This window comes from Anabrus simplex, chromosome 7 (genome assembly GCF_040414725.1).
Source record: "Anabrus simplex isolate iqAnaSimp1 chromosome 7, ASM4041472v1, whole genome shotgun sequence".
In the NCBI taxonomy this organism is placed as follows: domain Eukaryota; kingdom Metazoa; phylum Arthropoda; class Insecta; order Orthoptera; family Tettigoniidae; genus Anabrus; species Anabrus simplex.
Window position 1 is genome coordinate 90,189,879 of NC_090271.1, and position 18,619 is coordinate 90,208,497.

Below are 18,619 nucleotides of genomic sequence, written 5' to 3' on the forward strand. Positions count from 1 at the left end.
TTAGCCATGATGTGGCTAACAAACTAGTTTCATGTCTCCGCGTAGGTGTACCGCGGCAGCACTAACCAATAAACGTTAACCCAAGCACGTGCTTATGTTTACATCACGACTGGTTCTCTGGGTGAAATCTGTATAGTATCATACATTCCGAGAAAAGGCAAAAATGTGCTGCTTTTATCCACAATGCATCGCGACAACAAAATTGACCCCAACACCAATAAACCTGAAATGATTTTGTATAATGACATGAACAGGGGTGTTGATGTGGTTGATAAACTTGCCAGTGGTCTATGGTTATCTTTTACAGTTTGATGAACATTGCTGCTATAAATGCTTTTGTGATAATGATCAGCAACAATCGTAAAGCTAATAAGATGCTAAGAATTTTCTAAGAAACATTGGCATTCGATTCAATTGGAGATCATCCAAAAGGAAGATCCACAGTCAAGCAAGTTCCAAGACTGACTCGAATGAGAATTCAAGAGATCTGTAACATTCCAGCTGAGAACATGCCGGTGCCTACACAGGAAGAAAAAGCGCATGGTTGGTGCGCATACTGTGACTCAAAGAAAAATTGTAAAACAAAATACAAGTGCACAAGAGCACAGTGTGGTTGTTTGTCCAACTTGTTCTGAAAAGACGGAATGAACATGGTGATCGACTGTGACTGTGAAATGTTCATTGCATCTTTGTACGAACTGTCACTATCTAAGTTTTCCAGTTAATCATTAGGAGTGTGTATTTCTGTGTGTGTGTCTCCTGACAATGGTGAATTTACTTCTTTTCCTCTTTATCGTTAACAGTAATAATGCAAGGCTTGATTATCAATTTTTGTAGTGTGATTTCTCTTTAATAAATGATTTACTTGCTTTAAAACATAAGAAATATGCATATTTAACTTCGGACTCACAGACTGATGTTAGCATTCAAGCTAGGATTTGTCACATTAGTACTGGAGAGTTAATGATCTCACCTGCTACTGGTATGTTAATAGCAACAGCCGTGAATATTGCTTAACTAAACTCATTTCCACATCCCGAGGTGGTGCAACTCTTTTTAGACAGGCCTGCAGTGGAACAGCATTGCATGTACCATTTTTACCGCATATCAACCTTCCTGCCTTTCGTAAATCTCTGGCAATGCAGTAGCGGGAATCAAACTCAGGCTCCCAAGAACGGCAGCTAATTGTGCTAACCATTACACTGGCAAACATTAACTACAAAACACAGACATACATGACTGATGCGTGCTTGCAATGCACGGATCGGACACTAAACTATTCATCTAGTTGTGCGACGTCACCAGAGCTGCAGTAGGCCTACGCTACCGAGGCGGACATTTCTTAACTACGGAACACAGATGTTCCGCACGACTTCGGCGCGTTTTCACTGCATGGGTCATACGGACGAAACTATTAACAAATTTGTGTGATGTCATCAGAGCTGTAGTAAGGCTTGTACCCGCTTCAAAGCAGAAACATTGTTCTTCTCTGATGAATTACGTTGGGGTGTCTTCTATGCAAGATTTATTTTTTCATTTTCTTCATCTCGAAAAGCCAAGGGAGTCTAATACACAAGTAAATACGGTACGTCTTCATCTTCCTGCTATACACAGACTGGAAGCTCTATTTCCCTTAAAACAGAATGGGTTTTTGGAATATGGATGTAGCAATACATACCTTCCGACTTTACAAAACCAAAAATCAGGAGATTTAGATATGAAAATCAGTAAAAATCAGGAGGAATCAGAGATACAGTTGCTCAAAACTGCTTATTCTACATGTCTTGCGCAATACAGGAGAACTGTGGTACCGTATATTATAACACCTATTGTCTCAAAACACGACTGTTGTTATATGAGGCTCACAGGAAGTATGCTGAGTGAGATAATCGGTCTCTGATAGGTCTTCCGAAAATAGTATGAACTCATACTCCACACGTGTGAATCAGTCATGCACTTAGATGCCATTACTTAGAAAATGCATAGATTAATATACTGCATCTCGCGCCCGCATGATTATGAGAAGTGCAATGCTATTTTTATCAAGTAATAAATTAAAACTCGCCAGAATTGTCTCCAAATGGCTCCTAAAATCTCTAGAAAAGTCATTCGTTTTTAGATTATTTTTGGCTTTAATGACTTGAATGATTTATCCTTTTATAACAATTTTATTTACTTTTAACTTGCGATTTTTTTTTTTTTTTAGTGTGCACAAGTTTAGGAGTATACACTTTAATAATTGCGGGGTGATCATCTAATTCAATGTGTATCGCATTTATCATATCAATCAACACTTCTTAACAATAACTAATAATCAAACTACAAAATCTTGTTTATTCCTCCTCCTACTTTCTCTTGGTGGATTACCACCCTTCCTAGGATTCCTACCTAAATGATTAATTATTAATTACTGTATGTTAATTATTCTTCGAAATTATGTCCTAAATTACTAAAAAAGGACTCCAAATCTAGCGACTAGTCTCTAGGCTCGACTAGACTGATGCGAACGAACAGGAACATAGCACGCGAGAACGAGAGATTGACAGTCAATATACGCGTCTCGATACACAGGTTTCAATAAACATCACACATTTGAAGATGTACAATATTAGAAGGATCCACCTTTCAATACATCGTTGTAAGTTGAACTAAAAAGAAGTCACAACTTGTTTATTGGGACCTGTTTTGACACATTACAAGTGTCATCATCAGCCAAATAGTAAAGTAGGGCAAGATATAAAGATCTTAAAACAACTAATACATTGAACACAGGCAAAAAAATTAACATTGATTCATATCGTAGCAATTCAGTTAATGTCCAAAACACAATGATCGCAGTTTTTAACTTTAAATCACACATTTGTGCACATTTCACGTATTAATAAACGTCGATATTTTTCATTTCAAAGAGGCCAATGAGCGAAGGGCTTTCGGCCACTTGCGTTCAAAGCTGAAATGGTGGAATTTGAAAACAAATGTTTAAAGTTCTCTAAAATGAGCTAAAATCTGGAGAAATATTAGAATAATCGGGAGGCAGGAAAAACCGTCAAAAATCGGGAGTCTCCCGCCTAAATCGGGAAAGTTGGCAGGTATGCAATATCTTCACACCAGATAAAAGTTATCTTACTACCACCATTAAGAATCATTCAGCTAGTTGGTTGAGCTAAACAAGGGACAAGGAACTCTCACAACATTAAAAGTGTATTATTAATGACCAAGAAAAAATGCATGATAGGAGAAATTATGAGTAAATGCAGTATTTTCACCAGGAAAGGAGAGGGGGAAAAAAGTGTATGCACAGCATCTGTACTTTCTTTCTCTTTGCCTAGTTTAATTACTGTATGTTATCTAGTCTGATAAGTGTCAGTACCAGTACAATAAAATATAATAAACTTACCACATGTTTCTTTTCATTTTCCTGGTCAACAGTTCGAGCAGATACTACTTCAAACTTTAGAACTGGAGCTACAAACACTGTGCTACTGGTTACATTTGCAGCCATAGCTGGACTCTGACGTATGGCCCCCCTTGGAACTTTAGCCCACGATTCTGCAAAACAATACAGCTTATTAGTCAAAGAAACAAGATGTGAAATTCACAACACGAATTCCATTTCACCTTTCTATCAAACAGCAAATGATTATGTACACAGGCTACTTCATAGAACCTTTCTTCCACTGACAAACACACATCAGGATAGTATTGTCTCTTTCCTAGATAAAGGACCCTTGGAGCACTGGAACACTACAGAAGAGACTTTATTTATATATCTTATAAAGAGAAGAAGTTTGTGAGTTTGTAAGTGGAAGGTAATCTTGGTGACCACTCAACTGATTTCTGTGTTTCTTTCACCATTACAAAAGCTGATTTCTTCCAGATTATTGCCTGAACTGTGGAGCCTAGCAAGTGTACTTAGAACTCATTCTACAACAATGTTCATATTCACTTTCTTCTTAACTCCAGCAGTTTTCTAGGAAAAATACTTTTCGTAAGTATTTTCTTCGTAACTGTAATGATTTTGGGTGAAAATTGTTCTTTGTAACCATTAGTGGTGCAAGTCCAATAATAGTTTATTTTTTCACTCTGTGAGATAAAGTTTGTTACAGTAGGTGGGACAAGGAAAGAAATTGTGGACCAAGCAGACCCCATGGGACCCTTGATAGAGAATACATAGCATATTCTTTAACAGGTACAAGTAATGTATCCTGGCTACTGGAATCGACACACTAACTGATGTACTGTAGAGGTCGAGCAGAGGGATGTAACGAGTCAGAGAGGTTGATCAGAGGAAAGTTATTATTCGACTGTTCACCATTGTTACCAACAGTGTTCAAATCTATTCAGTCTGACTTCAATGCAATGGGAGCAGCAAAAGGAAAATTTTTGTTTTCTAAATTTATTGTAACTAGGAGAGTGGAAAAGCATTAACTAATTTGTGAAAATATATATCCGACTTTCCTTTCTTCTTCAATCATCAGTTGCAGAGTGGTGCACGAAATGTCATAACGGAAATTGTGCATCGCACACTTAATATACATATATTTTGATGTTCCCTACACCTCAGTTTTCCTTTTTTTTTTTACAAATGGCTTTATGTTGCGCCAACACTGTAAGTTTTATGGCGACAAAATTATTTATAGAATTATTAACATACAACATGGTATTAAAATACTCGAGTATGTTGAACGTGTTGAATATGCCCAACTTCTCAGCATAAAACCACTTCAAGACAAACCTTCATGTTTGTACCACTCTATAACTCGTGCCCTCAGAAAAATGTCACAATGACTGCTTGCAATTGCAGGTCATTTTCTGGTTTCTAGTGGTACTGTTTCCTTCAAATATTGCCACGGAAAGACGTGGAGATTAATATCGGGGCTATGTGGTGGCCACATTGAATCACACTGAAACTGGTTGGGATATCACTGGAGCATCCCATGGCACCCAAAATATTTATGCACGAAATCCAGAATAACATTTGCTGTATGCAGACGAGATCCGTCTTGCATGAACCATTGTCTCTCTACTGGTAGTTTTGTTACAAAGAGATATGGAAGGAAAATGTAACACACACTGTTAACTGTGGCATTGAAAACAAATGGCCCAATAATTCCACGGCTGGAAATTGATGCCCACACAAACTTTTACACGACTTTCAACTTCGTGAACAATATTATACAGTTCTTTTGCCCGAAACCAGACATTCCGTTTCTTTGCAGCTCCGCTGAGCTAACCCATGTCTCAACAGTGAAGCGTGTTGAGCAACACGGGGTCATTTTCTGAAATAGTGCATGCAGCAAACTGTACTCACCGTTCCTTGTCATGTACTGTTAGTTCGTGAGCTGTCATTTTGTACAAGGAAAGTTCAACATCAGACTGCAGTATTCTCTGAATTGACCAATGAGAGATGCCCAACTGAACAAGGGCAGTTCTCGTGGATTTAGAGAGACTATGAGCCACAGTCTCTCTCACAGCAATAATATTCTCTGGTGAGCGAACCGGTTTGACAAGAAGCCATTTTCTCACCATGACAATGCCTTCGGCTTCAAATCGGCTGGACAGTCTATACACTGCCTAACAGCAGGAAGCCCACCGTGTACCAAATTGAACACCAAAGCATAGCTGAGGCCAAATTACACTCTTTATTTCTGCATAAAACAACGCTGTTTTCACCTTCTGTTCACGTGTCAACCTCCCCTTGTCTGCCACGTTCTATAACTGGAAGCACCATGGGTTTTTGTAGTTTCTCTACAACCACATAACCTTGATTGGTGCTACTTGAGGATGCAACCAGCCTTCGGGCAAGAGACTTAGCAGACAGACCCTCTATTTAACTTCTCTTCATAGTCAAGAATGAAATGAAGTTCAAAAGTGTCATTACACAAGACTGCAAGACTGAGTTAGCTGGAAAATTTATAATGCCCAATAATGAACCATTTATGTTGGTATTATAAATGTACTCATTCGGACAAATAGTTCAGGCTCCCTACGGGAATCAACATCTACATCATCTGATGGCCAAGCAGGCATCAATTTTTTTGTAATGAGACGAAGTCTCTCAAGTGCATTGGCACTGCCGGTGGCTCAAAGTAGCTTACGCAGTGGCCTCCACAGTATGCACTAGCCAGCGTCATGGTGGGTGTGCTATGTACCAACTGATGAGCCCAACATAGCACACGGGGGCGAAACGCTTGCAACCAGAAATGGGTTAGCTGGAAAATTTATAATGTCCAATAACGGACCATTTATGTTGGTATTAAGATTACTTGTGTTAAAAGAAGAGGAAGATGGAACAAGACTTTCTGTGTTCAACAGTTGTAAAAGGTTTAATATTCTCAGAAATTTCAAAATAATGTGACAAATATTGTCCTCTCTATGGCTCGACAAGTACTGTATTTTTCTGAATCCAAGACGACCCTGAATGCAAGATGACCACCACCTTTCCATTCCAAAAAGTTCAATCATATTTAAAAAGTGCTTTGTGAAATAATACGAATACCTTTCTTGTACAGTACACATTTCTATATCCCCTGTCTTCACGCCAACGCCGAACATTGACTTTAGTTATGCCATATTTTCTTGCGGCTACACAATTATTATTATTCATTTCCACGAGTTTCATAACCATTAAATTAAAATTGACATCATAATACTGAAGAGAACCCGTTGAAAATTTGCCCGTAATACCTGTTGCATGTGTCTTTACAATACGACGACCCATCATGAAAATATTCCTGTCTGTAAAACTTCAATTTTTACCAAGTATCAGATACAGTAGACACATTATAACTCTGCTACTGAGTAGTCATGGCCTTTCTAAGAATTCGAAGGCTCACAGGTTTTGATGCCACTCTGCGGATTTGAGAAACATTTTTGTAGAGGCTAATACAGGAACATTTTAAAATATATATCTATCAGGGGACTGTCACTCACGCGGTCACCCGCCATTCTCTCTTCACTATTTCCCGAGAACCAGTGACGTTATGCCGAGGCACTGTACAACTGGTTGCCGCGGCTAGCGATGTAGCCTATAGGCCTAATAAAGACTCGGACGTTGAAGGTCGAGTTGTATGCGGGCACGGTGGGTGAAGGAAAGCAGTATGGTTACCGTGGTAGCTGCCGGTGGTGTTCATTACTGCTAGGTCGCACATGCAAGACGATCCTTGATTTTTCATATGAGATTCTGAGGGGGAAAAAAAGAAAGTCGTCTTGGATTCAGAGAAATACGTTATTTGGAATTTTATGCTTTGGTGGCTGGTCAACTTCAACATATTTTTAAAAGTCAGAACCTCAGATAACTTCATTACATCTATTATCAGCTGTACTTCCATCTTCTGATATTTTCTTACTGACTGTGAATACAAAAGGTTAGACTATTTATAATGCCATTCTGGTTCACACCATACAATCAGTTGTAATGCTGGGTCAAACAATAACTGTATGGTGCACAGCAGAATTAAAGAGTTGCAAATGAAGGTTTATATGAATAAAAATCCACAGCCTGTTTCCAGTCATTCGACCAGGTCAGGAATGGAATGAAGCCCCATCTAGCAGCGAGGATAGAAATTGTGCCGGCTGCTGAAGCCTGTCGTACTCCTCTGGGGCAATGATTAATGAATGTCATATGAAATGATACTGAGTGTGTTGCTGGAATGAAATATGACAGGAAAAACCGAAGTACCCAGAGAAAAACCCGTCCCGCCTCTGTTTCGTCCAGCACAAATCACACATGGAGTGACCAGGATTTGAACTACGGAACTCAGCGGTGAGAGGCCGGCGTGCTGCCGCCTGAGCCACGGAGGCTCCAAGGTTTATATGTGGGGTGGAACTTAAATAGCGATAGAATTACATTAGTTGAAACACGACAATGCTGTGGTGAGAAGAGGCCAGTCCTGTGAGAGTTGCCACATTTACGTGTGCGTTGTGTATTCACCACGTTAACAAAACTGAAACAGAGATGTTGGCTGAAAATTCAATGTGCCCACGGCCGCACAGCAAGACAATGTCATGAAGGTCTTTGTGAAGCATGTGGTGAAGTGATGTTGCCATACAGAACAGTGGCAAGGTGAGTTAAAGCTTTCAATGAGGGTCGCAAAAGTGTGGCGGACACGACTTGGCCGGGTCATCCTAATGCCAGGCTCTTGTCGTGCTATTAGACATAAGTATTACGGTACTTTTAAGATAATTCCACCTTTACAATACAATTTAAATTTATTCTGCGTCCCCGCACACTGCCTGCTACGTGCGATGATGGTGTTCCTTAAAACGTGGGATACAAAAGAATTACGATTTTACTCGAACTCAAAAAATATGAACCACACTGTAGACACACCAAAGTGAGTGAAAGTACTGAAATCTACCCCAGCACGTTCCAGAAGACGCGTTCTATCACAACGCGGATAAATTTCGAATTTAAATTAGTCTGAAAAAAAATTAATATAAAGGCAGTTTTGAATTAAAAGTCTGAGTGGTAATGGGACCGACATTGTTCTTCGAATTACGAAGAATCTGTATTTCGAATTAAACAATTTAAATGACACTCAAGTTTCCGGGAACGAGAGCTTCTTCGAATTAGGCGGGATTTTGAATTATCGATGTTCTACTGTAATTTCTTCTGGTCATGTTGGTGAACTAGGCAGTAAGACCATTGAAGGATTTAGTGACTTGTTAAAAATAGGGAACAATTATCCTGTAACATGTTGGTCCCTGGGTCGCAAGTAAAATTATAAAGCACATACTCCCAAATGATGTTAACATTATTTGGACTTTTGAATGATTTATTTCATATTTCATCCAAATAATGTAGTTCAATCAAGAAGTAAAATTAAATTGAAAACGCACAAAAATTACCTAGTTTAAAAATGTTAAAACAAGTCTACTGAATACCTCATTTTTAAAAATCATAATCATCCTCATTTCCCTTTATCCAGCTCTAGTTCTGAATCAAACTGAAGAAAACCCCAGTCAACAAGTTGAGATAATTCAGTGAATGCAGGCTTTGAAATAAATCCATTGAACTTTGAAAACATAGCACAAAAATATATTTGGGTTCCCAGCAGAGATTATTTTCAAAGCATAATTTGTTCATCATTTTACAGTTTGAGTTTCCCGGGTACTGTTGGCGAGCCTCTTCCGTTCTGTCTTATTGAGATACATTCTGTTGTTAATGATGTCCTCCAGTGTCCTTCCCAGATCTGCAATGTCCATCTTTACGATGTCCATCCAGTGGGTTCTTGGTCTTCCCACCATCCATTTCCCTACCACACATTGCTCCAGGTTAACATATGCTGTCCTTGTTGGCTCCATCCTCATTACATGCCCAAACCACCTCAGTCTGGACATGCTGATTCTATCTAACAATGATGTAACAATCCCAGCTTCTTTCCTAACCACATCATTCCTCAACTTGTCCAGTTTGGTTTTTTGAATTGTGGACCTAAGGAACTTCATCTCAGATGCCTGCAACCCTGATGAGTCTTTCTTAGTGAGGGTGCAGGTTTCAATACCATAGGTTAAGAATGGTATGAAGTACTGATTGAACATCATCAGCTTTGATTTTGTTGGTACTTTGGGATCCCAGAGGAGTGTTCGTACTTGCTGGTAAAAGTGAGAGCTCTTCTGCACTCTATTTGCCACCTCCTTTGTGGAAATGGATGTATCTCGAGATATTACACTGCCGAGGTATGTAAAGCTTTCCACACGTTCTAGTGGATGGTTTCCTAGTATGATGTTCGCTGGTCGTCCCTCTCTGTTTATTGCCATCACTACTGTTTTGAGTTTGCTTATCTTAAGATTGAACTCCTGGAACTTTACCTTCTATTTGATCATCAGTGACTAAAACCTGTACCCCATGGTGCAACAGCCCCAAAGGACCACGACCTACCAAGCGACCACTGTTCAGCCCAAAGGCCTGTGGATTGCGAGGTGCCGTGCGGCAGGCACACAACCACTACAATGCAGAGCTGGCTCATCAGTAAATGATTGTTGTTTGATGATGATGATGATGCTTGTTGTTTAAAGGGGCCTAACATCTAGATCAAGGGCATCTAATGGAATATGAGGCTATTATTTAAAAATTACCCACTGACTAGGGTGAGCATGTACATTAGCTCAAAAAAGAATAGCACACAGTACTGTACAAGTTCCTTACAGATACATTTTTTCTCAGAAACAATAAAACCTATATATATCTATAAAATAACTTGTCCTGACTGACTGATTCATCATCGCCGAGCCCAAACTACCGGACATAAAGAAATGAAATTTTGGGGATACATTCATATTAACATGTAGGTGCTCACTAAGGGAGGATTTTTTGATATTCTGTCGCTAAGGGGGTGAATTTTTAAAATGATGATATCTATATCTCAAAAACTTACAAGTTTACAGACGTAAAATTTGGTATTTGGAATCTCCTTTAAAAATAAAGAAAAACTTTTTTTTTTATCTCATTAGGGAAGATGAAAAAAGGGGGAAAAGTGGTTGAACACCTATTATGAGGAGACTTATATCTCAAAACTGAAGATGTTATAGTCATAAAAATTTAAATTTGGAACCTTCTTTAAAAATAAAGATGATGCATGTTGTTTGAAGGGGCCTAACATCGAGGTCATCAGCCCCTAATGGTACGAAATGAAATAACAAAAAATTCAAATTCATCCACTGACCAAAATAAAATAAAATAAAAAATGTCAGAAAGAATGAACGGACATGAACCCTACAAAAAAACAAAAACAAACAGAAACAGTGGATCAGACTCAAAAAGAAGGTAATTAATTAGAGTATTACTGACCAAGGGACCATTTATAAAGCACAATGATGCTTGATGTACGAAGGGGTGCTAAATTCACGTCTAAGGCCCCACAGAATGGTACATGTCGCGTGTAAAGTAGAACCATGGTATTTGTCATTTTGGGGTACTGATCAAAAGTAGTGAAGACTCGCGGTGGTCCACACAAGATGGTACTACTCACAAGTATTGCAATTCGTACAGGGAACGCAGACCTATGGTGTTTCTCACAAAATGGCGCCACTCATAGCCAACGCAAACCGGTAAGGTTCCTCACCTAGGTGTACTAGTCATGGGCGCCGGTATTCCCGTGGTGTTCCTCACATAGTGGGTACCAATCACAGGCAACGCTGACCCACGGTGCCGCTCATATAGGGGTACAACTCACAGGCTACACCCAGACCGGCGGTGTTGCCCACATGGGTACAACGCACGGGTAGTGGAATCCACCAGGCCAGGCTTTTTACTGAAACTAATCACAAACCTATTTCGTACCAATTTAGTGATACTACTCGCAAGTACATGCAACCCATGGTGTTCCCCGCATGATGGTACGAATCAAGAGTAGTTTCATGGTTCTAATTCAATCATCCCTTGGTCGCCCCTTGTAGTCGCCTCTTACGACAGGCAGGGGATACCGCGGGTGTATTCTACATGTGTGTCCCCCACCCGCAGGGGGTAAAAAATAAAGAAACACGTATTTTTTTGTTTTTGGAAAATCCAAATAATGGGGGATGAAAAGGGGGGGTGAATTTTTAAAATGAGTGTATCTATATCTCGAAACTTTCAAACTTTACAGATGTAAAAATTGGTACTTAGACTCTACCTTCAAAATAAAGAAACACGTATTTTTTGTTTGTGGAACATCCCAATACGAGGGGTGAAAAGGGGTGAAAAATGGTTGAATGCCTTTAATAAGGATCCTTATATCTCAGAAACTGAAGATGTTACAGACCTGAAAATCGGTATTTGGGGTCTCCTTTATAAATACAGAAACATGTATTTTTTGTTTTTAGAAAATCCAAATAGTGGGGGATTGAAGGGGGGGGGGGGTGAATTTTTAAAATGAGTGAATCTATATCTCGAAACTGTAAAAGTTTACAGACGTAGAAATTGGTATTTAGAATCTCTTTTCAAAATAAAGAAACACATATTTTTTTCTGTTTTTGGAAAATCCCAATAGGAGGGTTGAAAAGGAGTGAAAAATGGGTTGAATGCCTTTAATGATGATTCTTATATCTCACAAACGGAAGATATTACAGACCTGAAAAAAGCTATTTGGGATCTCCTTTAAAATGAAGAAACATGTACTTTTTGTTTTTGGAAAATCCAAATAGTGGAGGGTTGAAAGGGGGGTGAATTTTTAAAATGAGTGTATCTATATCTCGAAACTGTAAAAGTTTACAGACGTAGAAATTGGTATTTAGAATGTCTTTTCAAAATAAAGAAACACGTATTTTTTTGTTTTCGGAAAATCCCAAATAGGAGGGGTGAAAAATGCTTGAATGCCTTTAATAAGGCTCCTTATATCTCAAAAATTGAAGATGTTACAGATTTGAAAATCTGTATTTGGGATCTCCTTTATAAATAAAGAAACGTGTATTTTTTGTTTTTAGAAAATCCAAATATTGGGGGTGAAAAGGAGGGGGTGTATTTTTTTTTGCTATTTGCTTTACGTCGCACCGACACAGATATGTCTTATGGCGACGATGGGATGGGAAAGGCCTAGGAAGTGGAAAGAAGCGGCCGTGGCCTTAATTAAGGTACAGCCCCGGCATTTGCCTGGTGTGAAAATGAGAAACCACGGAAAACCATCTTCAGGGCTGCCGACAGTGGGGCTCGAACCCACTATCTCCCGAGTGAATTCGTTTCATGAGGACACATATCTCAAAAACTGAAGATAATCGGTATTTTGTAGATCCTTTGCTATTAAAGAAACAAATATTTTTTGCCAAAAAACTCACTTAAGGGGTGAGGAGTGTGAAAGTAAGTGAAAAAAAGTGAATTATTTTGATGGGAGTACTTCTTTCTCAAAACTGAAGGTAACACACGTGAACATTGGTATTTGGAATCTCCTTTAATCATAAAGAAACACGCCTTCTTTTTTTTGGCCGGGGGGGGAGGTAAATCAACTTAACCGCGGTGGGGTGAAAACGGAGGTGAGACCAATTGATTTTACTGTTCCTAATGTAATTATAAGGAGCCTCTGTGGCTCAGGCGGCAGCGCGCTGGCCTCTCACCCCTGCGTTTCGTGGTTCAAATCCCGGTCACTCCATGTGAGATTTGTGCTGGACAAAGCGGAGGCGGGACATGTTTTTCTCCGGGTACTCCGGTTTTCCCCGTCATCATTCATTCCAGCAACACTCTCCAATACCATTTCATTTGTCATTCATTAATCATTGCCCCAGAGGAATGCGACAGGCTTCAGCAGCCGGCACAATTCCTATCCTCACCAGTAGCTGGAGGCTTATTCATTCCATTCCTGACCCGGTTGAATGACTGGAAACAGGCTGTGGATTTTCAGTGTACTTATTCTGATCATAAACCGATCATTTTTAATCTTTCCTGGGCTCGTTTTCAAGAGCCATCTTTTCCTTTGGAGAACTTTCTTAGATTACAGTAGATTGTCCTGGCATATAAATAAAAATTTAAACACATTTGAAATAAACGATATGAATGAGATTGACCGTGCAATTGTTCACCTCTATAGTAACGTCAGTAATGCAGGGAAGTACAGTACGTCATTCGTATTGCCAGAGGTCCTGCGCACTTGCCTACGGGCGACAATTGTGCTGGTCATACTGTCATCAATGACAACGGCAGCAGATGTAATTTACCGCCAAGTAGCGGTCTTGCATCTTGCTGTGGGGTCCAGAACAATAATAATAATAATAATAATAATAATAATAATAATAATAATAATAATAATAATAATAATAATAATGTTCTGGACCGTCATCAAAATGTGCGGACCTCGCTGGAAACTGGTCCAGCACGGGTAATGACTACGATTGCAGTCCGGCTGCCGGTTCAGTACCACCAAGGCACCCAAGACGACACCACGCCGGATCTCCTCAAAGATTTGATCCACATTAAAAATGCTTATAGGAAAACATGGCAAAGATTTACGGACCCAACTGACTGGGTGGAATACCTGGAACTAGCCCGGGAAGTACAAAATCGATTGCTGGAAAAAAGATTGAAAAATGGGAGGAACGTTGCCGTAATCTCTCAGAAAACGAGTCAGATCGCGAATATCGGCCGGTTATATATAAAACTATAAGCATTCAATTATAAATTTCAGTATAATACCGTAGCGAAGCACGGGTATCTTGCTAGTATATATAATGTTTGTTGTGGGTATCCACAGGGTATGTACCTACAAGGGACATTAATTATATTTTGATAATACAAATTAAGTCTGATAAAATATTAAATGCGAGGAACTTACAAGACCTTGTGTTCATTCTTCTTTTTTTTTTTTTTTGCTAGGGGCTTTACGTCGCACCGACACAGATAGGTCTTATGGCGACGATGGGATAGGAAAGGCCTAGGAGTTGGAAGGAAACGGCCGTGGCCTTAATTAAGGTACAGCCCCAGCATTTGCCTGGTGTGAAAATGGGAAACCACGGAAAACCATCTTCAGGGCTGCCGATAGTGGGATTCGAACCTACTATCTCCCGGATGCAAGCTCACAGCCGCGCGCCTCTACGCGCACGGCCAACTCGCCCGGTCATTCTTCTTTTTTTTTTATTAACAACTATATACAATTTTTAAAAATCAGTGGGCCTGATCCATTATGCCTTATCTTTCATTAAAAGATTTTTAAAGATTAAAAGATTTAAAATTATGAATAGAATGAGATTAATGATATCGACTTAATGTCATGACATGAGATGATTATGTAAACTTACCTACTGACCAGAGCAAGCATGTACAAGAGTTTAAAATAATCTAACCATCTTTCTTAAAAGATTAAAAATTATGAAATAAATGAGATTAAATTACGTTAGGCATCGACTTAAGAACATACACATTGATAATATCGTAAAGGAGTGAACGGTAAAATCAGTTTTAAAACCTGTATTCAACAATTTAGTTCTTCAGAGTTAAACAGTGTTGTTGTTTTACTGACTTGAGAACATACACATTGATATCATAAAAGACAAAGGTAAAATCAGTTTTAAAACCAGGTTGCCAAAGTTTCAAATGCATTGTAGTATTCTTTGTCAAGGCAACTGATGTAATCCCACTCAATCTGAGATGTTCAGTCTCCCTGGGCAGTTGAAATTAAGTACGAAAGTGGTCACTACGTCTCGCCTTAAATAGTCTCTCGCCGGGGTGAGTGGCTCATTGCAGGTTATAAATTAAATTTCTTGTCCGTATTGAAGATCTACTTGTGATACAAAAATATTATTTTATTATTGACCACTATTCAATACATTATAAGCTAATATGGTATTACATCCTTATTAAATTGTTAACATGGTACATGTTCCGCTCCTTTTAGTGAGCATCATCAGCCAAATAACATTTACTCAAGGCATAATAAGATCATGAACATATTCTATTGAGCTAAAAATATGCTCTACAAGCATGAGTGACAAGTCTTACAATATTTTACTGATCATGTAACAACTAAAATGTTATGTCTCAAGCTTAAACACAATTGTCTAAAATCTTGGTATTAATATTGTCTTTAAAACTTATAGACGAAACTCATCTATTAACCATCTATTTAAAACCTTTCTATGAGATCTGGCTAACTGTATCGATTCAATATTCTTGAATTGTATAATTGTCCTTGAACTTTCATTATGTTTAACAATTTTATGAAGCTAATAATATCCTGTATTGTAAACCTTTGTCTTATTCCCAATATACTGGAGTAACACTAGTACAGTACGAATGGGTTAAAATCCAAATATTTGTCATTACTTCAGTCTTACTATCATTAAAATGAACTTGTTAGTAGCAAAATGAAAACATTCAATGTGAAGTGGAACTTGAATGAACACCGCAGATTTTGAATTGAGCTTGTTGATATATCAATTTTTTTATCTTTAAATATTAACGCAATATCATCAGCAAAACCTAGCGCTGCCACATTGTCGATATTTTGCACAAGATTGTAGCCGAATTGAGTAGCAAGTTCTAAGTCGTTTAACTCCCTTAGTATGAAATCAATTGCCAAATTAAACAGAAGAGGCGATAGAGGCGATCCTTGAGCTACTCCCCTGTTAAATTTGAATTTCCTTAGTTCGAGTGATCGCGTCTATTTCCACATGAATCGAATTATTCCTGAAAAGAGAGATTATTAAAGACTTCAGCTTCTTGGAAACAGATGTCAAATTTATTGCATATTCCAAATGATTATGACCAATATTATCGAAATCTTTGGATACATCTAGAAAAGTGATGCAACAATTCTTTTTTTTAGTTTCACGTCTTGAAGAAAACTGTTGACCAAAGATGAATTTATGAATGTACCTGGTGTAGACACAAAACCTCTTTGCTGGGTTGACAAGTCAATGAAAGGTCTAATTTTTCTTTCCAGACTTCTTTCAAATATCCTTCTTAAAATAGAATAAATTTATAGTTACTGGACGCCAGTTACCAAGTACGTTTGGATCTCCTGATTTAAATAACAGGATAATACGACCTCTTCTAAAACTTCGTGGAACATAATCCCAGGTTATCATTATATTTGCTATAATACTGATGATTTTCGAACATTCGATTTCCTTTATGACCTTATGAAATACTCGATCAGGGCCAGGCGCAGTATCAATATTTATTCCCTTCATAGCTTGTTGAATCTCCTTGTCTGTCACGGAACAGTCATATTCGTTACCCTCATCATCAGAAGAAGTGTAGTTACTTAGAACAGCAGAATTTTCTGTGCCTATGGAATTGGAACAGAAGTCGCACACTTCCGAAGCAGTGTAATAATTTGATGAATACTGATAAATAAAATCATGAATAATACATAAATAAAAATATGTAAATAAATGACATTACACAAAAACTTCATAAAATACTTGAAATAAATTAAATTAATAAAATAGTTAATCGAAATGTCCGTAGTATGGGCGCCAGAGTTCACCAGAATGGATCCCTCGAATTTTATATCCCAGGGCGTGTACATAATGCTGAGTACTGGTACATCTGCTTCAGGCCTTACCTAACCATCTGAAAACTACTAAATAGGTAGGAACTGCACCTAGGTTCATCAGTAACTCCACTGATTCTAAAATAGCTAACTATATTCTTAACAAAATCCGTGCATGAGCACCTCATCAACACACAAAATTATACATATAACACACACACCAAAAAGATTGATGGAAGACTCCATATTTACAACAACAATAATGAAAACAGTGGGAAAACGAAAGCGAGAACTAAGCCAACATTTGTAGTTAGTTCGTTGAACAATGTACATATATGTATGTAAGAACCCTTTACTGTCTCTATATCAATACGACTTGTCGATTCTAATAATCGGCAGTTATAACATCACACAGATACTGTACCACGTAATACTGTGTTCACAGACACTTGTTGTAAAGATATATATATTTGAGTAACACACGCTTGTCAATCCTGAACATAAATTATGGAAAGTCTGAGATAGCTTTCACCAACATATAATGCCAAGCCGCCACAAGTGCTACAATACTTAATGCGTAAACACTCCACAATTTGTCAATCAGCCACCTTCCACGAACATAACAAGACTACATTCCACGAACGTTTGAAGTCCAGTTCATTGTAGCCGTGTCACTCCAGTACCGTGTATCAGCACTACTTCCTTCTCGTACAGCGTCAGCACTCCTTCTTGTCCGTACCGAGTGTCTGTTGTAGTTCTCTTCCGCTGTGATGTCACCGTATATAAAGACCTCAGGTCTCACATGATTCGCCGAGATTGATCCTTGCCAGCAAATCATGAGTGATCCTCTTGTCAAGACCATGCCCTGAACTTCTTCATGCTCCCAAGACATAAACAAACTCTCAGGTGTTTTACATGAGTCATAGAACTTTCCTAGTACAACAACAAGCTCAACTCATCAGACTGGGATGCCCGCATGAGTCATACAAATTACTAGAGTCCAATATAGCAATGTTTTCCCACTCGTGCAAAACAAATTACTCATACTACACACATGGATACCTTCCAGCTTACAAAGATTAATGACAAAATATACCAATGAAATGCTGATGATGATGATCATAATAATAATAATAATAATAATAAATCGAATACTGACAATAATATCTCTAACTTCAACATACAGTGCGAGGGTGTGATATATGTACTATCACAGCAGGAAGTGTACACTGTTTACCTTCAGTATTTGTCATAAAATTTTGAACAACCTTCTTTCTTCTATAATAGTAATTATGTTGAAAGAGATCATATTTATACTGATTTCGTTTCTTATCCCTAAACCGTTTATCACGGTGCTGAGGATTGCTACAAGTAGAATATTTTGAAGGTTCACGTTTAATTTGCCTAGCCTTTTGAGCTCTGAAATATTTTACTGCTGTACGTTCAGGACCTTTGCATTTAGATGTTGCCCTATGCAAAAATTGAGTGAACTTCTCTATTACACTGTCAAATTTTTCATCTTTAACTCCATTTTAAATTTCTAAGAGCCGTTTTTCCCAAAACATAATTATCATCGGAATTCGCATCCGAATTTTATGTTTTGACAGGACGGGGTATCAGATCATCCTGTACCCCATATCGCTGGGTAATGTTTTGCCTGTGTATATCGGGATGAACACAAACTATATGAATACTGACACAACGAAATGTTTTACCAT

The 18,619-nt window shown here is 38.4% G+C and overlaps 1 protein-coding gene across 1 annotated transcript in view; it reads right to left on the reverse strand.

Annotated features, from left to right (window-relative positions):
• Positions 1 to 18,619, reverse strand: part of Snx21 (Sorting nexin 21) — a 67,792-nt gene that overhangs the window by 32,240 nt on the left and 16,933 nt on the right. Inside the window, exon 3 of the mRNA XM_067151196.2 lies at positions 3,398 to 3,549. Coding sequence (XP_067007297.2) covers positions 3,398 to 3,549 — 152 coding nt within the window. The remainder of the gene's footprint in view (positions 1 to 3,397; positions 3,550 to 18,619) is intronic.